The sequence below is a fragment of the Clinocottus analis genome, unplaced genomic scaffold (assembly GCF_023055335.1).
Source record: "Clinocottus analis isolate CAN_PGR_092001 unplaced genomic scaffold, fCliAna1.0.p SCAF_16, whole genome shotgun sequence".
Lineage (NCBI taxonomy): Eukaryota > Metazoa > Chordata > Actinopteri > Perciformes > Cottidae > Clinocottus > Clinocottus analis.
The window spans coordinates 9,451,383-9,475,536 of record NW_027175887.1 but is presented as its reverse complement, the minus strand read 5'-3'; the positions used below and the strand labels follow the sequence as shown (position 1 = coordinate 9,475,536).

At 41.9% G+C, this 24,154-nt stretch overlaps 1 protein-coding gene across 3 annotated transcripts in view; it reads right to left on the bottom strand.

The window, feature by feature from the left end:
* Window positions 1-221: 221 nt before the first annotated feature.
* Window positions 222-24,154, bottom strand: part of rnf213a (ring finger protein 213a) — a 29,733-nt gene continuing 5,800 nt past the window's right edge. For all 3 annotated transcript variants that reach the window (XM_068578023.1, XM_068578024.1, XM_068578025.1), the window contains 58 exons: window positions 23,942-24,151; window positions 23,641-23,833; window positions 23,499-23,554; window positions 23,236-23,410; window positions 22,979-23,140; window positions 22,780-22,878; window positions 22,569-22,691; window positions 22,144-22,327; window positions 21,759-21,932; window positions 21,464-21,616; window positions 20,762-21,381; window positions 20,503-20,662; window positions 20,188-20,405; window positions 19,758-19,895; window positions 19,478-19,642; window positions 17,525-18,791; window positions 17,233-17,417; window positions 16,963-17,115; window positions 13,269-16,877; window positions 13,067-13,191; window positions 12,858-12,971; window positions 12,649-12,773; window positions 12,444-12,566; window positions 12,298-12,359; window positions 11,966-12,119; window positions 11,745-11,886; window positions 11,465-11,656; window positions 11,222-11,352; window positions 10,982-11,139; window positions 10,674-10,880; window positions 10,340-10,527; window positions 10,112-10,232; window positions 9,885-9,985; window positions 9,609-9,791; window positions 9,141-9,307; window positions 8,959-9,061; window positions 8,750-8,864; window positions 8,359-8,566; window positions 8,033-8,235; window positions 7,801-7,923; window positions 7,593-7,703; window positions 6,910-7,152; window positions 6,741-6,816; window positions 6,600-6,634; window positions 6,397-6,497; window positions 6,161-6,317; window positions 5,856-6,030; window positions 5,459-5,553; window positions 5,119-5,370; window positions 4,202-4,334; window positions 3,778-3,861; window positions 3,511-3,691; window positions 3,041-3,242; window positions 2,552-2,629; window positions 2,116-2,313; window positions 1,818-1,907; window positions 1,484-1,662; window positions 222-1,087 (listed from right to left, as the gene is read on the bottom strand). In XM_068578023.1, coding sequence (XP_068434124.1) covers window positions 934-1,087; window positions 1,484-1,662; window positions 1,818-1,907; window positions 2,116-2,313; window positions 2,552-2,629; window positions 3,041-3,242; window positions 3,511-3,691; window positions 3,778-3,861; window positions 4,202-4,334; window positions 5,119-5,370; window positions 5,459-5,553; window positions 5,856-6,030; window positions 6,161-6,317; window positions 6,397-6,497; window positions 6,600-6,634; window positions 6,741-6,816; window positions 6,910-7,152; window positions 7,593-7,703; window positions 7,801-7,923; window positions 8,033-8,235; window positions 8,359-8,566; window positions 8,750-8,864; window positions 8,959-9,061; window positions 9,141-9,307; window positions 9,609-9,791; window positions 9,885-9,985; window positions 10,112-10,232; window positions 10,340-10,527; window positions 10,674-10,880; window positions 10,982-11,139; window positions 11,222-11,352; window positions 11,465-11,656; window positions 11,745-11,886; window positions 11,966-12,119; window positions 12,298-12,359; window positions 12,444-12,566; window positions 12,649-12,773; window positions 12,858-12,971; window positions 13,067-13,191; window positions 13,269-16,877; window positions 16,963-17,115; window positions 17,233-17,417; window positions 17,525-18,791; window positions 19,478-19,642; window positions 19,758-19,895; window positions 20,188-20,405; window positions 20,503-20,662; window positions 20,762-21,381; window positions 21,464-21,616; window positions 21,759-21,932; window positions 22,144-22,327; window positions 22,569-22,691; window positions 22,780-22,878; window positions 22,979-23,140; window positions 23,236-23,410; window positions 23,499-23,554; window positions 23,641-23,833; window positions 23,942-24,151 — 13,633 coding nt within the window. In that variant the 3' untranslated portion in view covers window positions 222-933. The remainder of the gene's footprint in view (window positions 1,088-1,483; window positions 1,663-1,817; window positions 1,908-2,115; window positions 2,314-2,551; window positions 2,630-3,040; window positions 3,243-3,510; window positions 3,692-3,777; window positions 3,862-4,201; window positions 4,335-5,118; window positions 5,371-5,458; window positions 5,554-5,855; window positions 6,031-6,160; window positions 6,318-6,396; window positions 6,498-6,599; window positions 6,635-6,740; window positions 6,817-6,909; window positions 7,153-7,592; window positions 7,704-7,800; window positions 7,924-8,032; window positions 8,236-8,358; window positions 8,567-8,749; window positions 8,865-8,958; window positions 9,062-9,140; window positions 9,308-9,608; window positions 9,792-9,884; window positions 9,986-10,111; window positions 10,233-10,339; window positions 10,528-10,673; window positions 10,881-10,981; window positions 11,140-11,221; window positions 11,353-11,464; window positions 11,657-11,744; window positions 11,887-11,965; window positions 12,120-12,297; window positions 12,360-12,443; window positions 12,567-12,648; window positions 12,774-12,857; window positions 12,972-13,066; window positions 13,192-13,268; window positions 16,878-16,962; window positions 17,116-17,232; window positions 17,418-17,524; window positions 18,792-19,477; window positions 19,643-19,757; window positions 19,896-20,187; window positions 20,406-20,502; window positions 20,663-20,761; window positions 21,382-21,463; window positions 21,617-21,758; window positions 21,933-22,143; window positions 22,328-22,568; window positions 22,692-22,779; window positions 22,879-22,978; window positions 23,141-23,235; window positions 23,411-23,498; window positions 23,555-23,640; window positions 23,834-23,941; window positions 24,152-24,154) is intronic.

Sequence of the window (24,154 nt, the reverse complement as noted above, 5' to 3'; positions counted from 1 at the left end):
GGAAATTACCCACAATTTCTTTGCCTACAATGGCAGATGGAAACATTTTTTGCTGCCATAATGTGTTGACAAACGACAAGTTATTGCAAAATTAGTCAGAATGTTGCCATGAAGGGACGGGAGCAGCACTGAGCCACACCTGCGTGAGGTGAAGATGTCACATTGGAAACATGTATGTATTATAAAATGTGATAAAACAGGCACACAAAAGGTGACACGTATGCTTTATTGTAAGCCGTATTTATTGCCACACAAACAAAACTGACGAGGCAATACTGTATTTTGTAAATATGATGAACAGTAAATCAAAAGTTACAGAAAATGAAATGAAAATTTGGAATGGAATTAAACAGAAAGAAAGACATGTTTTTTTAAATATATATTTATATATATCCATTGATTTTTTAAGACAGTGAATTTAAAAAAGTGGAAGCAAGGCCAGTGCAGCTTTAACATACACAAGACATAAGACATGAATACAAAGAAGGAATGGAAACAAGTGGCTTTGAGGAAAGTGACTCCAATGTAATTTTTAGACCACATATTTTACCTGAGTAGTATTCAGATTGTATTTTCTGCCTTCACATTACACAAAAAGTGCTAGAAAGGAAACTTTCAACTGTACGGAAATGCTGTTCATGTTGAAGCACATAAAAAGAAGATTTTAAATCAAACAAAACCAGAAGAGGTAATGCAAAAAGTTCAACTTTTCACACAGGTGGGTTGTATATGTGAACTGCACTTTGTCTTCTGTGGCACGCTGAAGCCTAAACATTAGTGCTCCTAAAAAGGCACAACTCCTCTGCATAATTGGAGTGAACAAATATCATATCAGACATTCATACAGCTACTGTTGATGTATTATGATTGTAAACTTCACCCAAAGGATTTAATAATATGAAGAAGTTAAACAACCCGTTCCTTACGTCTTCATTATCTCTGTCCGCGTTCCTGCTTGATGGCCATACTGAACTTCCAGGCTTCAACATACTGAGAGAGAAGGATCTTCTCTGGGAAATGCTCCTCCACATCAGACGGGGCGTCCAGGTCTTTGTGCTCCATGTAAGACACCAGCGTGACTTTCAGGCTTTTAAAAAGACAAAACATACACTTTAGAGTAGCTAGAATACATGACGCACTGAGTCAGGACGAGAGGTACAGTTTTTTAATTATTCAGGACATTAGTTACTTAAGCTGGAGGCATAATGTTTCAACTTAATGGGTTGTCCCTGAGCCCTGATCAAATAATTTTGCAAAACAACCTTTTTACTCTGGCTTTTCTCAGACAACCAACTTTAATATATAGAGAGCCGAATCTGACCAAAGTTAGCTTCAGGTTTGTAAGCGTGCAGCTCACTAAATCCCCCAAAGTGTCTCGAAGTAGGAATGGAACAACCTCTTTCTTTCACTGAGAGCGAAACTTGTTTTTAGTCTTTAAATGATCTAGCCTTAATAGACACGTGCAAAGGTAATTTTGTTTTACCTCCAGTCAGGCTTGTAGGTGTCAGGTGCATTGGGCTTTTTAAGAACCAGCAACAGGAACTCGTGCATCTCCAGCAGGAAATTGTCGGCACTGCTCTTAGTAAAGAAGCCGGTCAGCAGCCGCTGATCGTCCTCACCAAGGGCCTGTTTGTAGGTCTCTGAGACCTCCACAAAGGGATCCTGAGAACACAAAGTATGCATGAATTAGTCAAATAATACTGCACTTGTATGCAAAAGTATTGAGGAAGTAAAATGTAGTTTGACATATATCAAGAAAATGCTACTACAAATAACAATACCAAATACCATTTGCACTACTGTATCTGATGCCTTACCCTCTTGAGCCGCAGCATGTTTTCTGATTTGAGTGAGACCAGCAGCTGCCACAGAGCCACGCAATGCTTAAGACAGCACATGCTCAGGGCCTGTGAGCAAAACGAGGAGAACATTATGTTTTATTGCACGCCTAGCACCTAAAAAAGACCCACATTGAAACCACGTTTGTAAAAGTATCGTGTGATTGCACTTAGGCATCAATTTGGCAAATTGTTTGTATAAAAAGAAACGAAATGTACAGTGGAAGTGGGAGAAATGGCAACAGGATAGAATAATCGCGGTCTCAGATAGGCTGACCTTGAGGATATGCGCAGCCATCTGGTTTCCCATCTGCAGCACCTCCTCCAGGTAACTGGACAGCTGCATGAGAGGCTCTCCCCCAGTCATGGCGAGAAAGCCAAGGGCCACTTCCAGCGTGGACAAGGCCTCACACACCTCACTGTAGGAGTGCAGCTCCCCAGACACGGCAGACAGGGTGAGAGTCTGAAGAGGCTCCTGTTGGCACACACACACACACACACACACACACACACACACACACACACACACACACACACACACACACACACACACACACACACACACACACACACACACACACACACACACACACACACACACACACACACACACACCCATCTCATATGAGGGGTCTTCTCCAGCAGCATGTTTAGTGTACCATGTGACACATGAAAGGTAGTTCCAGGACTGTAATGCGTGTACCAAAACTTACTTGATGGACTTTCGTTTTTACATCCTTCAGGATAATCTCATAGTTGCGATCATGTCGGTTCACTAGCGTCGGGATGCCCTGTGGAAAAGGGACAGAGGCAGAAGAATACGGTGTTTAACAATGTTCCAAACAAAGAGTCATTTGCCATCAGGAGCCCTCGACGTTGGAACGACCTGCCTGAGGAGTTAAGGCTTGCAGAATCAGTAACTTCTTTTAAATTACTTCTTAAAACCCATTTTCTTAGAACTGCTTTTAAGTGATTTCGTCCTTTTATGCAGTCATTTTGTTCCCCTGTCTTTTTTTTGGTCTATTTTAGTTGTTTGTTTTGTTGTATTAATTGCCGTTATGGTATGGTCCTTTTGGTCCTTTTTGACATTATGTATGACTATGCTTTGCTTCTCTGTAGAGCACTTTGTATTTAAAAGGTGCTAAATAAATACAATTACTATCATTATTTCTGTGCTCTGCTGGTGCTTTCAATTTGCTTACGTTAAGAGTGATGAGAGGTTTTCCCTGTAAGAAGCGGGAGACGATCTGTTGCTGGATCTTGTGCAAGTCGTACTCGTGAAGAGTCTCCTGGCCTCTCTCAATGCTGTACTGGGTGTTGGACACAACCAGGGGCATCAAGTCCCTCTCCAGCTCGTACCGGATCACATGCAGGTCGGTGAGATCTGCAGGGCTCACTTTGTAGCTGGGAGGGATAAACAAACCAGTCAGCCAGCGTCAGTATGCATGAATGATGGAAATATATCTGCACACATGCTTTTTTTCTGCTTTCACCTCGTTCTATCTTTGACTTGGTATTTAAAAAGCTATCTTTCTATCATTTAACAATCTCTCAGTAAAAGCAATATGAGAATGTAGTGTATACATATATTTGGGGGACAGAAGTTTACACAATGCGCTCTTCCAGCCAAACGTTGGCAAGTGAGCAAAAAATGTGGCATGAGCGCCCCCACCTGGTCTCCTCTCCAGTGTGCTTGTCCACACAGTACACCAAGTCGTTGTGCAGCGCGATGAGGTAGCTGACGAGGGCCGTGGAGCACAGCCCCGGGCCTTGTCGCCGTGGTAACAGCACCTTGAAGTCACTGTTGCGGTCCAGGTCCTTTTGGCAGAACTCGGCTGGGATCTTGATTTCACCTGAAGGACAACGTTTCAATTCAAGTTGGATGGAGATGTCGGACGGGCCAGCATTGCTGTACTAAAGTGTGTTTTTTTTTATTTACCGTTAGTGGCCAAAGACACTCTGAGCTGATTCCAGGTCGTCAGGAAGATTTGGATGTATTTATCATACCAGTCTTTCAGCGAAACTGCACCGATGAAGAAGGAAAAAATAAAAATCCTCCCATGTCTTGACGCGTCAACTAGAAACACAACTCGCAGCACATTGGACAGACTGACGTGTGGAAGAAATGTAGCTCTTTTCGGAATAATCAATCATTGTCTTTGTCCCAGTTAAAACAACTCATTCCTTGGCAGGCACGTTTTACTGTTCGACTAAGCCACTAAGCTACTTTACTATGACATTTCCGAGAAGGAGGTAATTAGGAACTGCGAGGAACTTCCTTTTTTTTTTAATCTCTTGTGAAGTGTGAGTCACAGTTACAAAGAAAGTAAGGAACCATCGGCGTAGGCAGTTAGTTCCAGTACCTGTTTTCTGTCCGTCGAGGAATTCGGCAATGGTGCCACAAGTCAGCTCGGTGATGTTCTGAAACTTCTTGACCAGATCTCTCTGGAGTGTGAGGATGTCAGGAAGGTGCTTCACCACTCGGAGCTCTGCTTCCTGAAATTAAAAGGCGTGTCGTGTTCACATAATTGCTTGTTAAATGCTCTTCATGACCTGGTAAAGCAAATATACAGTATAACAATACATCAGTGCAGTTTTACTGGCAAACAAGATCATATACATGATTTCTGGTAATTCTGGAACCATAAACAATAAAGTCAGAGGTCTGTAAAAAAAATAAAAAATTTTTAAAAGTAAATATCAGAAATGGTGTCGCAAAGCGAGTTATTAATTATTTAAAATACTTTCGCTAACTAAATCTGGGGCAAATTAAAGCTTGTTATTCACTCGCTACTGCATGTGCAGCTTACATGCTGTAAGCAAACGCTAATAACTGAAGTTGACTTATAAGCATTTTGATCAAATCAGAGTTTCTAGCATCTGCTTCTTGGCTGTAAGTGTAGTTCTCTGTTCGTGGATGATTTAAACCAAAACTGCGAAAATTAGGGGAAAAACAAGATCCCTAGTGGAAATTACACCCTCAGCACTCCTAAGACCCTTTATGTACTTACAGTTTGTTAAAATAAAGACTTTTTTTTCTTCTTTTTAAATGCCGCAATCGACTAACATTCTAACCTTATTTTAAGGAAAATGCAACATTTTAAGTCAGAGCCGATACAAGCCGAATAGACTAAAAGTAGCTTAACACAAGGAACTCAGTGTACACATGGACCACTATGACGCAGTTATCGGAGTAACTTCTCAAAAAACGGGTATCAGTAGGACACAGAATTCTTTTGCTGGCTTTCAAAAGTGGTCTGCCATGTCACTGTTTTCTTACCTTATGCAGAAATCTCCAGAGCACCGGCACGGTTTCTTTGCCATCATTCTGCTCCACGATGTGGGTGAGGCTCAGCAGAGACACTTTCTCCCTGCAGCTCCACACGGCTGAACCGTGGATCAGAGAATTCTGGGGAAGTGAGGCCAAGAAGAGACGAGGATCGCCAAACGTGAGGTTCATGATTGGGTTGGCCGAGATGCGGGAATCAGCCCGGATGAACGCGTTCACGTTCTTCAGCTGTCTATCCAAGTGCTGTGGAGGAGGACGTGTTATATGCACAAATTAGATTATGTGCTCCATTTGTTCTCTTTTAGAACAAACTGTCAAAAAGCGTTTCTACCTTCAGCTGAGGTGCGATGACGACGTTGCTAACTTCCATCTCCCATCCATTTCTAAGCTCTTTGGTGGAGAGCACATTGTCATAAGGAACGGGCCCTGAAAGGAAAGACCAGCTGTGCTTAACAGTAGAAGGTAAGCCAGCAAATTACTCTCCATAACATCTCTCTTCTCTATTTTCTGTCACTGTCCTGCAGCCTAACTTACAGTAAAGAGACAGAAGAAGATCCAAGAGCAACACACTTCAGAAACATGCTTTCAGTAGGAGAAAACGGTAACACGGCTGCACTGCATTGTGGACGTGGGCTAGTTCTCAGACTCACATAACTTTATTTCTGATCATCATTATGTTATTCCAAGCATACAACATAACAGTTCTCAGAAGGTTTGTTGTTCCTTACACGTTAGAGGCTGTTTAGGTTCCAGGAAGCTGCTGATGAGCAGGTGGACGGCGCTGACTGTGTCGTCCGTCCCTTTTCCCAGAGATCTGATCAGATGTTTCATGTCCTCTTGCAAGTGGGCAAGTAGAAATGCACCTGGGTCATGTACTGGAGGCTTGATGATGGCAGAGATAATCTAGGAACACAAATAGTGTTTGTGTGGAAGATGGGGTTTGTATTATTTTCTTTTGCTGCACCTAAACACTCAAGAACACGTTGGATGGAGAAAGGATCTCCGTTAGAACGGCACTCTTTATTTAAACTACCTGTGGGTGATTGCAGGCACCCAACAGCATGGCCATGTGAGTGAGCATGCGGACCATGGTGAAGGGAACAAGGGAGATGCTCTTTGTGTCCAACATGTCTGGATTGTCCCTGCGACTGGGGTTGCCGAGGACGTGGCCCGTCTGAGTGCGGTCTCCCCTGTGAGGAGACAATTAATGCATCATTACAAATATTTGAATAATATATTTTTCCAAAATAAAGTCCAAAGCCTCCTTACTGCAGCTGACCAACTTTAAACCCTGTCACAGGCAAGTGGTTTTCTCCTCCAATTACAGCACGACAGTCCAAACAAACACTTTTTTCCATGGGCTGGCCGCACTAGGGAAAAAAAATAGGGTGCAAGAAAATGCATGAAAAAAATGCTACAAAAGAAAGAGACTCATTACAATCTTACTACGAGTCAGACGAAACATGACATACCTCTCCAATGGTGCAGGGGTGACCATTCGGACAATCTATGAGAAGAGTAAATTACATAATTACAATATTATATTAATAATATTAACAATATCCAATATTTCAAATTTGAGAGTAAATATTTGTCTTTGTCAGTTTACTCACAGTACCACTGCACCGGTCCCATAGCTTGTTGAGCCACAACTAACATGTCGTCTGGCATGGTTGGCAAGAAGGCTGCCTGTGCCAACAGAAACAAATATTAAATTAGGAGAAAGAAAAAAAAGCAGAGGCCAATTTTTCCAACACTGAAAGCAGCTGACGATATGCATACCTGCATGTTGGCAGGGTCCATTGCCAGCTGCTGCAGGGGAGCAAAGATCCCCTGGTTCCCGCAGAGCATGACAGCAGCCATGTGAATGGTTAGGTCCACCAGCACAGACTGGGCACCAGACGCCCCGGGACAAACCTCCAACGACTTGAGTTGGTTGCTCACCAAAGCCCTTGCGAAGGCCTTCATCTGTTGGCTGGCAAGGAATTTGGAGTTCTGGATGTAGGTCGTCAAGGCTTCTAATTGCTGTAAGTACAAAGATACATAAATACATGGATATGTAGTTTACTGTAGTTTACCAGTAGTTTACCAGTAAAGTTTAAAAAAAATCCATAATTAAAAGCAAAATATGACCAATAAAAGTATCTCCCTTTGACGATGCTCATTACATTAATGACACATTTTTTGTGACTCAATGATATTTGTTGATATTGTGGACTTTAATTGGTCTTTTTTCTCCATTTCACCTTTGAAATATTTGCCTCCCTAATTTTGATATCACCTGATAAATCATTTCCATTATGTAGATAATGAATACCCATATTTAAATATCAGTAATATTGCATACAACCACTTTGCATAAATTGACCATAATGGTCAATCCATTCTGTGTAGGCCTATACTATATGGTAACATTAGTAATAATATTTTCAGAGCTCATAAGGTGCAAATGTAAAAGTATCAACCTCAGGCTTGGGATGGAAGCTAGCATTGGCTTCTCTGTAGAGAGTGGTGACTTCTCTGTAGAGTGCCAAGAGAAGATACACTGCTGTGCGCTGTGGTAAGCATCTGCACCCCTACAAAGAAAGAGAGCAACAAGACAACCATGTAAACATGCATTCAGAAACAGAGACCTGATGCTCGGTTACCAAAAAGAAAGTAACGCAACGTTACCTCACAAATTTTGTCCAGTCCATTGACATTTCCCTCCATAACTCCCTTTGCAACAGCATTTCTGATGGTCTTGTAGTCTTCCCCACACACAAGGAATGGGTCTATTGGAGTGGCTTGCTCACTCTGGTGTAATGCAAATTGAATCAAACTGTTTAGTTACTCATTGCATTATATTTTGATTACAACCGTGCCTTTATTCGGGCACTGAAAATCACAAAGCGAGTAATCAAACCTTTTGCAGCACTTCTTCAGGGAAGAGCCAGCGCATTTCGTTCACTTTGAGGAGTTTCAGGACAAACTCCACTCCATGTTGGCTGCAGATCTTGCGGATCAAGTAGACACGATACCAGTCGTTTCCACTGCGCCTACACAAGTTCACCACTCTGGTCAGGAGGAGGGCTGTAGTTTCACTCTGACTAGTCTCCTGAGACTCAGCTGTGGTTGAAGAGAGAAAGGAAAAAGGACATTTTGGAATTATCAGACACAAACCAATGACAAATGTCTCTATTTTTCAGTAACTGGTGAGTGTACAGTATGTGCAAAATTAGAATTACACACCAGTGGCTCTGAGGTTTTCTGTGATGAGGCTTGCAGCCATATCCAGGTCCATGCGCACTCTGGCAATCTGCTGCAGATACTCAACAGTGGCTGTGTCAGCAGACTGGCCATGTGATTGCAAGTATTCGTTCAGGAAGGAACTTTCATCCTGCAGACACACCCGTTGGTACGCAATGGACCTGAACTGAAACCGTTCAAACATGGAATCCTAGAGAAAAGAAAATATATTTTATAAACGTTCGATCACAACACAATCACACATCATTCACATCTTTCTATCATTAGAATCCACATGTGTGATCAGAAGATTTGCATTTAATGTATCCTGACGAGTGCTGCTGAACAAAGGAGTTTATTTCAAATATACAGCAGAGTCAGACTTCATATTTACCTCCAGGCAGTTGATGTACAACAAGTAGAGTTCAGTTTTGTCCGTCTTTTCCAAGATGTTGCTCTGCTCAACTGCCACCAGATGCTGCTGGAGGTAATCTTTAACTTCGTCGAAGCTTCAGAAACGGTACAATTCATACAAAAATTAGAAACCCAGAAAAAAAACGTAAAATCTCCCGTTAGCAGGCTTTATCCAATGTACAACCTCACCTGTACTTCAGCAGGAGTTTGAGCACTACGGACCGAACCACTGGATTTCTATCCACAGAGTCATCAAATGGGGAGAGCACCTTTGTCAGAATTTGTCGATTACCTGGAGAGAAAAAAAGGATATTAAGAGCTGACAAAACTTGAGACAAGATTGTGTGGGCATGTTCAGAGCAGTGTCCCACCTCCGAGAATGGAAACAGTGTTGGCCTCAACCATGAGAAAGGACAACAAATGGAGAATGACATCTGAACAAGGGGGAGAGTTGTCCTTGAAGCACACAGTGGACACCAGATCAATGAAGAAAGCATTGCACTGCTTCCTGAACTGAGCATGCTGGTTGATGACAATCCTGCACAGAACGAGAGACACAAGAATTTAAAAAGATTTTTTTGTGAGAACTCAATACATGCCATATTCACAGAGCATGCAGTTACCTCGGTCCTTTTAAAAGGAACTAGGAAACAGCACAGGGTGCTTTCAAAAATGGTGTGTGTGTGTGTGTGTGTGTGTGTGCGTGTGTGTGTGTGTGTGTGTGTGTGTGTGTGTGTGTGCGTGTGCGTGTGTGTGCGTATGTGTTGCACATCATATCTGTGCTTGTTAAAAAGAGTGAAAATGTATTCTGTAGGTCTAATCCACATGCAGCTACCAACCTTATGGTATCTGAAGGGGTCAAGGGGAAGTTGTCGTTCACTGCCTGCATGCAGAGGGGACAGTACATCTGACCAGGGATCAACCACTGTTTGATACAGGCTACACAGAAGATGTGTTCACATTGTAGGCAGATCGGATCTCGGGGGTCTCCCATACACACCGGGCACAGCGTAAGACCAAACCTGGAAAAACACAGAAATAGGTGAAAACACAGGGTGGAGGTAAAGAACAGCACATTCTGATGAAATGCAAATGATAGAAAACTGAATATCTACCTGAAGATGCACTCAATGGCTTCATCTTTGCAGTTTTTGAGCAAACCAATTACTGCCTCAAATGATTGCTTGGTTTTGAGGTCTGAATTTGTTTCCAGTATCTATGAGAGTAGATGTAGTACATTTTCTTTTTGGTGAAGGACTTATTGTGGTTATTGTTGATGCAGTTTTGTGACAATTGACTGAACTCATAACATTTTTGGTTAGTTCAAAGAACCCAGACCAACCTGGCAAAGCCGTTTTGTATGCTCCAAAACTACAGGAGTCAGCTTCTTCTCCACCTGCTCAATGCCCAACAACATGTGTTCCACAAATAGAGAGAGAGAGAATATCCGACTCCATCCAGTTCTAAGAACAGAGAAACACAAACAATTAACCATACACATCAACTAGAGTAATTACTGCCAACTGCCCCACTTGAACCATTTGAATATATTTAGTTAAGCTGGACTTACTGGACTCGACAGACCATCACCTTGCTCCTCTCTCCATAGCGTCTCACGCCGTCCTCTGAACAGATCAACTCAATGGGGACCTGGAGTTTCTTGACCCGTCTGAGCCAGGCTCGTCTTTGGGCTTCTGTGTCCAGGAGTCTCGGCTCCAGGTACTCCACACATGCCACAGCAGCATACACATCCAGTACCTTGGAGACAAGGGGGAATATTATCACAACATGTAACACTAAAAAGGTGACGTAAAATATAGTTAAGTACCAAACAATATTGCATGCCAAATTCAAAAACCTTGAAGTATTATTTAGAAAAGACTTAAATGGTTTTAGAGGCTCACCAGTTCAAACCCGTCTCTTGTATGATGATTCCTCAAGAGGTGCTGGGTCACCTGGGGTTCAATGCAGATCATTCTGGAGAGGTTCTGCAGCCTGTTCTTAAACTCATGATAGGCAGCATGGACCCATGGAAGAGACGTTGCTGTATCTGTGGTATTGAGCCGCAATCGCAGCTCATTGACGCAACAGTTCAGGGCACCACACAGGAGCTGGAAACGCAAATAATGTCCGTTAGTACATACAGTACATCCACACACCACAAGACAGACGGCCTGACAATTTTATGGCTTCAAGTATGAATGAAAAATACCGTCAGATCTTCCTGGCAAGTTATGTTCATTGTCATAGCGATGAAATCCTGAAGGTAGCGTTGGAAAAACTCAGTCTGCATCTCTTGGTCTGCTTTCACGATGTATCGTCCCAGTGGTGTCTTCCAAAATATCTCATCAAACTCTCGTTGAGTCTGGCCTGAGACACATACACATTTAATGTACATACTATCACGGCGGTAATGTGCGATTTATCAAGAGTACCTAGTAACAGTCCATACCTTCATGTTGAAACGCATGAACCCAGAGTTCCTCCAGGTAGTCCTTGATCCTCCAGCTGAAGGGCATGCTGCAGCTCACGTTCCTGTCTTGGGCAATGTAGTTCTGTACAAGGATTGTTCTCGTCTCAGCGCTTGGAAAAGAGAAAATAACAAAATGTTTAAATATGCATGTAAAAGTATGTTAAGTCTTAGAAAAAGGAATTTGGTATTTTTTATGCAAAGTGCAATATCGCCACCACTTACTTGTGGTCCAGTGTTAGGTGTGGGATTTCCAGCAGCTTATCATTGCCAAAGATATCCAACCACAGCCTCTTGACAAATTCACCACAGTTTTCATCGAGAAGAATGTCCAAGTTTTGGTCGCGGTCAATGACTGAAAGCAGTTGCGCCAAGATGGGGACAACCACAGTACGAACACGCTTCCATAAGGTGTGCCTGTCATGATTCCCAAAATGTGAGCAGAGCCACTAAAAAAGACATAATTGCAAACAGACATTCTGTCCTGTGTGGCAGAAGAATTTACCTGAAGGTTCCTCCTTCTTGCAAGGCATCAATGTTCGAAGCCTCCTTAACGACCCAGTTGCTTTTGATGGATGAGAAGGTGTTGCCATCACGAGTCGCCAGCAATAAATGAAGATGTCTCTTCACAGTTTGTAGAAATTCAGCTGACAAGAGTAAGATAACATGAGGAGCACTGCAACTGCTGAAACAAAAACACTGGAGAAAAAAATAAGTTGTTTGTACCTTTGACTTCGTCACTGTCACTGAGGAGTGTCAGCAGGATCTCAACTCTCTGAGTACTACGAAGGCCACTTTCCACCTGGTCCCTCAGCATGCCAACTGCACTCTGCACACAGCTTCGCACCAGTGCTGTTGTGTCCACAACATTATAGCAGCCCTGCAGCAGGAGGATACACTGATTAAAGATTTGAGTCACTTGTGAGTGTGAAGGGGAGCACAAACGTTCCCTGTTTTAGGTGTAGATTTTCACATTTCCAGGCAAAACAAATTGCAAATTTGTGATTCTCCAACAGTAGCAAATGTTTGGTATATACATGCATGTTGTCTGTACTCACATTTTCCTTTGACTCCGCTTCCTCCTGCTCATTCTCAGTGTACAAGTAATCATGCTCCATGGCTGTAGACAAGAATATTGTGATGTGATACAAAATACAAGTCAATGACATCATAATTTGATCTCAATTATTCATCAATCAGTTACCTTCAGACTCGCTCATCTTTGTTTCAAACAGTTGACTGATTGTCATGCTCTGCAAGACTTTGATGTCTGAAACAATGTCATTTGACCGTCTGAGGTCATCAATGTGAACTGATCTCCAGGGGCCTGCAAATATTAACTTGCCTCAGATTATTTTTCAAACAATGTGATAATACAAGTTAAGCATCACTAGTTGTGGTCGCCTTACCTCCTTGAAAGCCGACATAGGAGGTCCCTCCTTCCACTCTTGGCAGTCTGGTGATAAAGTAGACAAACACCCGGCTTCCTCTGCTCTCCTGAGCCATCTTGTTGATTTCATTTATGGATGAATACCTAAAAAAGGACAATAGAAAGCTAAATATGGCAAAACCAAAGTGTACTGGTGCTTACCAAACAGTTAGGAAGCCTTAGACCTACTTTGCAGATGCAATGAGATTGGCACTGTGAGAGGCTTCATCAAAATCACACTGAATGAGGAGGATCTTGTTGCAGGGTCCAGTTTCACTTTCATTTTTAGCAATAAGGAAGTTCCTACAAGAAAACAGAGAATTCATCTTGAGACTGAGATTATACTTAAATATTTAAGTAAGGCTCAGAATATTCTTGTGAATAATTATTTCACAAACCTGATCTTTTTTAGGTAGGAGTGCTCTGTGTCGAACTGCTGGAGTGAAAGAAGCTCAATACTATGCAACACTCGCTCGAGTGGTTCCAGGTCAGATGCTGTCAGAAGTCTGGAGAATGTTGTCACCTATGTTTTAAAATGAATACATTAATACTTAACACAAAGAGCTTTAGAATATATCTGAAACTTGTACGAACACTTACCTCAGTGAAGGAGGAGTAGCAGTGGACTTCATGCATTGTCTGAGCAATAATAAAGTCAGCTAAACAGCTGTTATTCTGCTCTTCAAAGTAGACTCTGGCCAGATTTTCACTCTCCACTTTGGGCAGGCCTGTGCAGTCCAATCGCACAACTGAGTCTGGTGTGGCGCATCTGAGCAGTATGAGTTTAGCCTCATCCAGTATTCTCCTCTCAGGATCTGGGATCTCCATGCTGTCCTTTTGCTTCTCTATTACTTGAAGTACCACAGAGGCACATGTGTCTGAGTGATAGCCGATGAAGACGTCTGGCGGTTGGTACTTGTAAGTCTGAGCCACTGCTGCATGTTGACTGCTGAGACGCACAAAAAGTTTCAACCATTTTTCCAAATCATCCACCATCCTCTTCTGTTCAGTTGTAAGGACAGTGTGGGTGTCAAGGTAGTGTTTCTCCAGCCTGTTGATGAGAGGTATTGGGAACTGTTTGTAGACCACCTCTCTTTCCTCAATGACAATTAGCCGGAAATCTTTGTGTACCCGGCATTTCACTCGATGTGTTCCAAGTCCAAGGTCAACATATTTCTGTCCTCCCAAGCAGACATAGTATTGGTTGAGGGCATCGTAGAGACTTTCATAGAGGTTCTGCAAGTTGAGGAGCACAACTGTGTGACCCGTCTCCATGCAGATCTTTACGCGATTGATGTTGCGGCAGATTTGAGTATACTCTTGGTCTTTCGGGAAACTGGATCCGAAGATTATTTCTGGCTGATCACTTTCGGAAAAGAATGTTTGCTGCAGGATCTGGAGGGCTGCATAGTTTTTTGTTAGCACCAGCAGGTACCGACATTCTTCTTCTTGGCCAACTGCCTGAATATTTTCCCTCACAAACTCAATGGCACTGATGTTCTCTACATTGGGTGCGATGTTCAGACTTTTAGTGAAGACGGTTACTGCATCCACATCATCCCTTCCACTGAAATTTCTCAACACTGCCTTCACGATTTGTTCTGCAGTGGGCTTCATTTGAGAAGCCTTGGCCACAGCAAAAATCATCTTAATCAAGCTGTAATAGTCTCGTAGACCAAAAAAGCCTTTGCCTTGTTTGCGGCAGATGTGCAAGTAGGCATTTGCAAAGGGTTGGAAGAAAAGCCTGACTTTCTCCAAAACCATTGCATTAGAATTGCATATGCCTTTCGCACTCTCAACAAGTTCCCTCTCATCAGGGTCACCGCGTGAGACAAAAAGGCCTCTGTTCATCTTTGCAGGGTCTAAAGCCCAGTTGGAGATGCCAATGAATCCAACCTTTTTGTGAGGTTGTGGCTCATCATCAATGCATCCCTCTTCTAGCAGTGGATGAAGGGTTTTCAGTGGCATCTTTGGAGAGTCCTCAGCCAGTCCAATCTCATCAAGAACCACGACTGAAATGTACTCGTCCAGGTTCTTTCCTTCCTGAAAGCGTCCACATTGCCTGAATGTATTAATGATGCCTTCTGGTGTCGAGTGAGGGCTACACTGGAAGGACACCAAGTGGATTTGTTTGAGCTTTTTGAAGAGATCAGAATGAGCAGCTTGGCCCTGCATTGCATCTGCCACCAGAGTTTTGGAAAGAGATTTTGAACTTCCAGGTTTTCCAACTAAGAAAAGAGGGATTCTTAGCTCAATGCAGAGAACCATCATGAAGACGTTCTCTTTGAGGGCACTGTTTCTTGCAATAGTATCCCCCATTGGAACACCATTCAGAAGTAAATCCTGCATGAGTGAGATTTCCTGCATTATTTTTGCTGGGAAGTATTGTGGTGGTAGGCTTTTGCTGATTTTCTGTCTGTATTTATCCTTTTTTTCAAGGCAGGCATGGTAACACACTCCTATGGCCATGACTAGAGACCAGAGCACTGGGTCTCTGCCATCAGTGTGTCTGGAATGCCTTTCATTCCTGTCAGCTTTTTGATTACTCTCAAATTCTTCAAGCTCTGCAAACAACATGACATGGTTGTCGATGAACCAAACAAAGGACTGCATGCAGCGTTCCACATCTCTCAAGCTGACAAAGCTGCATTCATTCTTTCTTGTCCGCATGTACTTCTGTGAAGCTGAAAGGACATCTGTGATGCACTTGATGTAACTTTGAGCAATGTCATTATTTTCAACCACTCTTTGCACAATCTGCTGGATGTATATTTTCTCTGTGTCATCGTTTAACTGTCCAAAGTCCCACACCAGAGGGATCATACTTGGTGGTAATGCTTGAACTCTGTAGACTAACTGGCGGAGAGGAATAGACCCAAGCTTTTCATCGGTCTCTTCAGCTCCAACTCTGTACCCAAGGCCGGCAGATTCTAACCTCCGAATCATCTTATCTGTGTGCTTTCTGTAAGGGTTGCATGCTGCGATAACCTGTAAACCACTGTTGGGTGTCAAGCTTTCTCCCTTAACTGTCTTGTCACAGAGGACCTCCTTAATGCTGCTGATGGCCTCGGTAGTGTTGGCTTCATCAAAGAAGAGAACAGAGTCAAATTTATAGTCTTGTTTGTTAATAGAAGCAATGTCTTCTGCTTCTCTGACTTTGGAGTAAATCATCTTTGAAGTTGTCCCTCCATGCACCTTGACCAGTTTCATGTTCTCAGTGGCCACTCCACTCCTCCGCAACTCACAAAGGAATTTGATGAGCCGTGTCTTGCCACATCCGGTCTCTCCCATAATAATGACAGGGATGCCACACCTGAATCGCATATGGATTGCCAGCATCTTGAGTATGTTATCAGTTGTAAGCTCATATGTTTCATCTGGATCAAGAGGCCACTGGATACCAAGAACATTGCAGATTCTCTCTATTTTTTCCCCTCTTGGAAGGGAATCAAAGTTGATGTTGAAAGGGACTCTCTGAAGCTTTAGACCTTCATACAGTACCTTTGTCATGACATTCTTTTTTATCACCCTTCCAGATGTGGGCTCAACGGCATCAACAGAGTTCTGTGCATTGGGCTCAAGATGGAAACCTATGAAGGTCATGGACACATGGTCATCATTAAAGAAGATGTATGGATGTGGTTCTGTTTCCCATCTCTTTCTGATCAGAAAAGGAGCCAAGTCTTCATGTTGGACACCCGTCAAGTCCATCTGTAGTATGCCAGGACTCTGGTCAGAGATGCTGAGTGATGGAGTGGCAAAGTCCTTTGCCATCAGAATCATGAAGTCCACCACAAAGGTTTTGAATCCAGTCAGCGTATCGCCAGTGAACGTGGCATCACAAAACACAGATGTCTCACAGTCTTTCAACTGAAGGTTAAGGAACCATGCAAAATTCCTCAGTTCTGCCCAGGATGGGTCCATCATTCCACAGTACATGAGAAGCATCTGAAGACATTCTACATGTGAACCTTCAACATCCTGATATCTGAACACGTCAAGATCTTTGTGGTTATGAAACCGTGTGAGATACTGATATGGCCGCTGAAAAGCTGCACTCTTGAATTCTTCATCATCCATCAGTGGGTCGTCAGTGCTTACAATGGTAGGATCTTCTTGCTTCCTCATCTCTAGCATTAGCACCTCTTTGGGTGGTCGGCAGAAAATGTTTGGAAACACATCCACGAATGTGCTGTTCACAGTTTGAGCCTATGTAGAAAACACATAGTAAGCAACAATTTAAATTCCGATGACAAATTATATGCAATACAGACAAACCTGTAAAAATTCTTACCTGCCGTGAATCATTTCTGGTTGAGACAGTTGGCTCCAAAATCTCTATGACATACAGCTGCTTGTCACTGCACTTCCAAGTCTTTCCCTCGGAGTCCATTAAATAGCGTAGAATCAACAATTTGAAAAGAAACTCATCGAGACCTTTCTGCACCTTTTCAAATCATAAAAAAACACAGCCCATTAACATCGTATGCAAGATGTCAAGTCATTTCCTGTGAACAATGCTACATTACATCAAGCTAAACAATAACTTGAAACTCATTATTACCACTGATGTGATGTCAAAATGGAACAAAGTAAGCTCTTTGTTCCTCTTCGGGGTGTCCAACAGGGATTGAAGGATGACATTCTCATCAACATTTGGTTCAATCAAGCGAATGCATTTCATCATTGATGGCTTTTTGGTTGAGTGCTTAAGTTTCTGATACAGCCTCTGGACAAACAGAGATTTACCTGCAATTTAAAAACAAAGTAATAATTAAAAGATAGTAATAATTTTGGGAGTGAAATATTCACCATCATGCGTTTGAAATAGCTGAGTACAATACATATATACTAACCAACACCAGCCCTTTTGGATGAGACGACACCAACGAACAGTCGTTCTTTGAATGCAGCTGCAGCATTGCATTGATTTTCTGGCACAACATAGTGTTTGTAGAGGTACCGCTGGATCCTTGCCAATGGCTCCTGGGGAACCATGTGCAATCTGTACTGGCTGAAGGCTGAAGGAAGGTAGGCATGCTCTCTCTCCGAGCTGCAGATGATAACAAGTCTATAGTCTTTCCTACTCTGCATTTTTATTCGCTGAAAAAAGTTCTCAACTTTAGAGCTCACATCATAAGTGAGCAGATCGCCATACAGTAGACAGTATATCTTCTCTCCGTCGTAGCCTGTGCCGAGACAACGTCTGAGGAATAGTTCCACCTGTTCATATGGTGTTGATGAGTTGCACAGGAGGACTTCGTCATATGTGGGAAGTGTCTCACCTTCGCTATTCATGTAAACAGAGATGCAAGATGTCAGGACCTCATCATGTGGGCAAACAATAAGGTTAGGATTTCCAGTGGCCATGCCTTTGGGTAGCAACCTTACTACGAGATTCTGAATGTTTTTGTCGGAAATGTCTTCTTTGCACTGATCTTCTTTGTTAGCCAGTATTTCTAACAGTCTTCCGAGATTGTGTATATCAAGAATGTGTGGAAGAAAGTTCTTCATGTCTTTCATATAAGCATTCCACATCAGATCAAATTTGTGCGAACCATTTGCTTGTTCCACAAGACTTAGCAGAGCAAACTCGCTTGTGAAGTCTGGGTCTCCCAGCTCACTTGGCACCATTACAAAAGTCTGGAACTCAATGTCTTCATTTTGCTCATGTGGTTTGGTGAGGATCTCATACTGGAGTGCATGCCAGACCTGCCTCAAGTCTGAGGCTGTGCAATTTGGCTTGACAAAGGAGAGCATCATGAGAACTTGGTCCTCCATATTGGTCACATTTTCCTGAGTCAGCTTGCTGCAGAGGTAGACAATCTGTTCAGCTGTATAGTAGTTCAGATAGTAATGCTGGGACCTCTGTTTGTCCACAAAAACCCTCCAATAGTCCAAACACTTCTCCATTTTCTTGCAAAACTCAGGAAGCTGCTCCTCTATGTTGCCCTCCACAATAACATCACTGAGAACACTGCCCAGGTTGAAGTCCATCATAATGCTGGGTTCATCACTGCTTAAACTACAGTTGATTTGAGCTTCCCAGTGTCTGAACAGAGGGTTCCCAGCAGTGTAGAGGGCAATGAATGCTTCAGCTAGTCTTTGAACACTGGCAAAAACCTGAAAAAGAAATACAAACCTACAGTCAGATGCAAATCCTTTTATATTTATTATCTATGCATTAGGATAAATACTGTGTACAGCAGGATAGCTGTCAAACACTGAGCTAATGAGCGTGACTCCATAATTACAATTCATGCATTAAGTAAACCATTACTGCTGATGTCAATAGATATTATAAGCTACTGCTGATGTCAATAGATATTATAAGTTATGTTCCATTCTTTTCAAAACTATATTTATTTCAGCATTTTATTTGTTTTTTCAATCATCATTATTATTGTGTTTTTTGTTAATTTTGTAAACAATTTGATTAATCTGTTAAGATAAAAAAAAAACTCTTGGGCTGGCATCAAATAAAGATATTTTGAATGGTTGATTAATTATATAATATTGTCAACTAATTGATTAGTTGTGTAGATCCAACACAAAGAATCACACAAAAGCACTGCTTTAAATCTGGTGTTTACCAGAAATGTGCTCATAACTTCCTACATTAATCATCATTTAAAATTAAAAAAACAAAAAAAACATCTAAGCAACAAAAATCTAGGGTCCATAGTTATTATTGGCAGTACATGTACAACTAACAGAAACACTAGCAGTCTTCAAAGTAGAACTTCCGATTCTATGCTAAACAAAGTGACTTAAGTCCACGACATAAAAAGGAATACATTTCAATATACCTCTGCAAAGTGATCGACTTCATTTTTCCCTTGATCTCCTTTCCCGGACATCAGCATGAGTTTGTTCTGCAGCTCCCGCAGGTCCTCAAGGGAATAGCAGCGCATCTGCTGACCCTCATCCTGCTCCTCTGGAATCTGGAGCTTCAGGGCGGTGTCGAGACTCAACTGGATGGAACAACAGAAATACACTCTCATACCTGATTTTGTAGGAACTTTCCCAGAGACAACCTCTGTGCTGCAAGAACATAGGGATGCCATCATCTGTACTTTTGTTAGTTACCTTTTTTACACCTTGTGCACTGATCAGATAGATACCCTTGCTGTTGATAGCTGATGCTAAAGAGAGCGATGACAGTTCCACTGACCCGTGACTGTCCTTCACAGTCTTTAGCCATTCCAAATGGCGAGCACTGTCCCGCTGCAAAAGATAAAAAAGGTAGCATTGTTAATTGTGCAGTTTAATTTTAATTTGTTGTATGATAATAACTTTCATATGAGGGTTTGTGGAATTTATTTGTTTGCATTCTCTATTATCACACATTTCAGAGATGTATTCATTCAGTAAAATCTTATCTTATCCAGTCATTAAAGAATTATGAATGAATAACAGCAAAACAATGTCAATGTCTGGAGTCTTCTCTGGTTTCAGTATAGTTAAAATCTTTAGTTTATTTAATCTTTAGTAGTAGTATTACAAAGCGTCTGCTTACTAGTTTTTTTGGTAAGTTGCTGTCATTCTCCAAAGTTTTCCAGAGCTTCTTGAGGACCTCTTTGAAGACAAGAAAATCGGAGTCTGGTTTGAGCTCATAGAGCATTGAAGAGTAGCCGAGGACGGCATCATGGAAGCAGGCGACACGATCCACGTCCATGTCATTCTCTCCCGCAGAAATTGAAGCCAGGTCAACAAACACCTTCAACTCATTGATATCTGAAAAGAAGTATAATTTTGTTGAACAATTTAAACTGAATGAGGATTAAAATAAATTGTCATTCGGAGTACAGCAAATAATAATAATAATAATTACCTTCAAGTGCATCTTTTACCCATTTTACAAAGTTTCCTCTGAGTGCCAGCTCATTTAGGCACTGTCTGCGGGACTCAGTGATGTCCACCAGGACCATCTTTGCCTGCATCAAGTCATTGTCGATCCTATTGAGCGGCTCCGTCTGAAAGTCTGCATGACTCTGAAGGTAGAAGAGAGAGGTTTTAGCCCGGTTTTTGTTTTCACATGATGTGTAGCCTATTTAGCTGTAATATCTTTAGTTGAAAACATGGCCACTTACAACTCCTGTGAGTGTCTCCAAAACTCGGAAGTCCCCTTGAAGACGAAGCGTGTCTTTGACCTTCATGATAATTTGAGCCGAAGCCACAGCCAGGTGAAGCTCATGATACTGCTCGATCTGTTGAACCCGGCTGTGGATCCAGTGTTTGTCGGTGGATTTATCGACTCTGCACATGATGTCCAGGTCTTGTGCAAGCTCTAAGTACTTTCCCTTGTAATCTCTGAAGAGCTTGTTGACCTCCTCGAGCCTAATACTGCAATTCTTCAGGCGAGTGTAGAGGTCTTTGTAGTCATCAAAGCAAGGCTCGAAAATGTCATCATGTATCATTTGTGGTGTTGCCATAATGTCTGCTACTTCATCTTCATTTTGGTCGTTGTCTTCCATTTCTGCAGCGGCCATTAATTTAGCCTTGTTCTCCCAACACAGATTGAATATATGGCTGTCTTTAAAGGTAGACAGGACATCCGCCATGTTTCTGACTTTTTCCTCCAAGTCAAAATATGTGACGACACCGGCCAGGGGAGAGGGCAGTTGTTCAAATGGATGAACCTCCATGAAATCCTTCAGGGGCAAGACCTCGATGTTCACCTGCTGTTTCTCCTGCATGTCGCCAAGATCAACTATCATGGAAAAGAAAAAAGCAGTCATTAAAATGTTATGCAACTGCTTGATCAAACAATACTGACAGCTCCTTCGCCATACCTGTCATGTATCCCCCAAGTATGTTGCTCATTGTTAAGAGGACGTCCACAAGCTCCTTCTCATGGTACACAGCTTTCATTTCGTCTTGTCTGCACTGCAACAGCCTTTTCATTTTGGCATTATCCTTGTATTGTTCACTCTCAGAGAGGCAATCTGTGCATATCAAATCACACACATGGAAATATATACATTAGGCCAATACTTGCAATCTTAAGAAATAAGCGTGTTATAACGTTACTTATTATTAATTTGTTTAACACATTTCTTGGGAAGTTTTTGATGACAAGTAGATTACCAATCTTCAGCAGCTCCAAGAAGGAATTTCTTTTCTCTAAAACAATACTGAGCAGACTGATCTTGATGTCTCCATTGACCAGTCGATTGACGATGGCTGAGAATGAGGATATGGCTATGGCTATTCTATCCCTGGCATCTTGGGAGAGCGTCTCAATCAGCTTTTCGTCTGCACCTGCAATGATAGAAATTATATTTTATGTTGTTTTTCTAAAGTCACATCAATAAAGTTCAGTAATAAACTGAAGCCTGGATTTCTACTGTTGGAAGGTTATTCATCTTATGAATTAGAGATCATAGCACTCTATATATTCAACCTCCTTACTACACAGTTTTTTTTTAAATGGTTGGATGTTTTAATAGTTTATTTATTCTAGAAGAAATACCATGCAGTTGGAAATAGTCTTTGGCGGCAGTCCAGGAGAGCAGATGCTGAAGGACCAATTCTTCATCTTCCTGAAAATGTCCTTGTCTGTCCTTTGGCCAGGATTTCTCAATAATGGCCGAGATGAGTTTCCCAAACTTCCAGTTTACCTTGAACTTCTCAAACAGCTTTCCCTCAGACTTAGTCTGCATTTGAGATGAAACAGCATTAAACATTACTGTGCATCTTTTTAATGATGAAGTGAATCTGTTACTCGTGCATTTCATCAATGTCTTATTAGATTAGACTCAACCTTATTAGGATTGTATTAAGTACAGGTATTTACAGTATGTGGATGAATAGGAATAACTTTATAACATGATTTGGTTCAGTGGTTGGGGGAAGGTCTGCGTTGCTTTAAGGTAAGGGAATGAGAAGCCTTCATACCTGGCACAGCGATGTAACAGCCTCAAGAGCACATCTCTCAATACTCGCAGCAATGTGTGGATGGGATTCACTGAGGTCCTCCATCTTTGTGCAGTAGAATTCAATTTGATCCACAGTGGATTCCTAAAATCAAGTTAAAGATTAAAAAACTATTCATAGTTCAAAAATTCAATACAAAAATTAACAGGGATTTGCAGAAGATTTCCCATACCTGCTTGTACTTGCCCTCAAAATCCATTGTGAACGTCTGTCTCCAATCTTTTGTGCAATCTTCATCTTTGAATTGGATGGAGATTACATTGTTCCACATCTGTAAAATACATCAAACAAAAGAACCATTGTCCAGCCTTTTCTACCAATGATATGTACATTTTGCATTTTAGTTACAAAACACAACAAAAAACGCTCACCACAATCTCTGATGTAGCCTCAACTTCTCGTAACAGGGAAAACAAACTCCTGTTCAGCAATCTCTGCTTGAAGGACTGACTGATCCAGTCTCTCATCGTATGCTTTGCCTGAGAGATCAAGTCTTTTGCATATTGATGCTCTCTTTCTCCTTCTTGAATCTCCTAGACGAGAACAAATAGGACAGTATTTGAGATCAGCAAAACTTAATTAGGCCTGAAATGCGAACATCTTGCCTCATAAGATTCACTTCACATACCTGTTGTTTGTTACAGTGAACAAAGTCCGACACTGATGCAACCAGATTCACACAAGCGACAGGAATATCAAGGTAGTTAGGGCCATACGATGCTGGTTTAACTCCATTGCAGATCTTCTCTAACAGTTTCACTGCTGTTGCTAGACAATCTTTCCTATAAGCCACAGCAAAATGACTACGAACAAAACAGGAGAAGAAGATTAAACCAGGGAACTTGATGAAGATTACATTTCAAATCTGATAAACCAAGAAGAGCCAATCACCTGTATTTTTCCTCAATCAGTTGTTCTTGGATGTGTGAGAGAATGTCAGATACTGTCTGAAAAGCAGAAATCCAAGAAGATTAATACAACTTTACTATAACCCTGAGATGTATTAATTTAAATAACGGGTTTCCTCCTTCACCTGAAAGTTACTGTAGGAAATGTCTTGGGGAGCCTTGTTGGTGAACACGTGAAGTATGTCCAAAAGCTCCGTCTTGACATTAAGGACACAGTCCATCAGGCCATCTAATGGCATCAAGAGCAAGCAGCATCGCACTAAAAGTGCATCCACTTCCAGCAAGTGACTGTGGCTTTTCACCACATTCAACAATCCCCTGAAAACATAAGAATAAATAAACATATGTCGAGCAACATCTATCCATTTAATAATAAACACACTGGAAGATGTTTACGTCAGCTGTACTCTGACAAAAGGTACTTACTTCCTATCTTGACTGCTCATGTGTGTAGAGGAAGTAATTCCAAGGTCTCGCAAACCTGCCCAAGATATTATACCTGAGTTTCCAAAAGTTGCTGCTTCAAAGGGCTTTATGGGGCCTTTGAGGAGGTGGAGGAGCGGTAGTACCAGAATCCATTTGGGCATTTTCTCTGTTTTCACAGAGGTGATCAGATTCACCAATAATTCTGGCAGACTA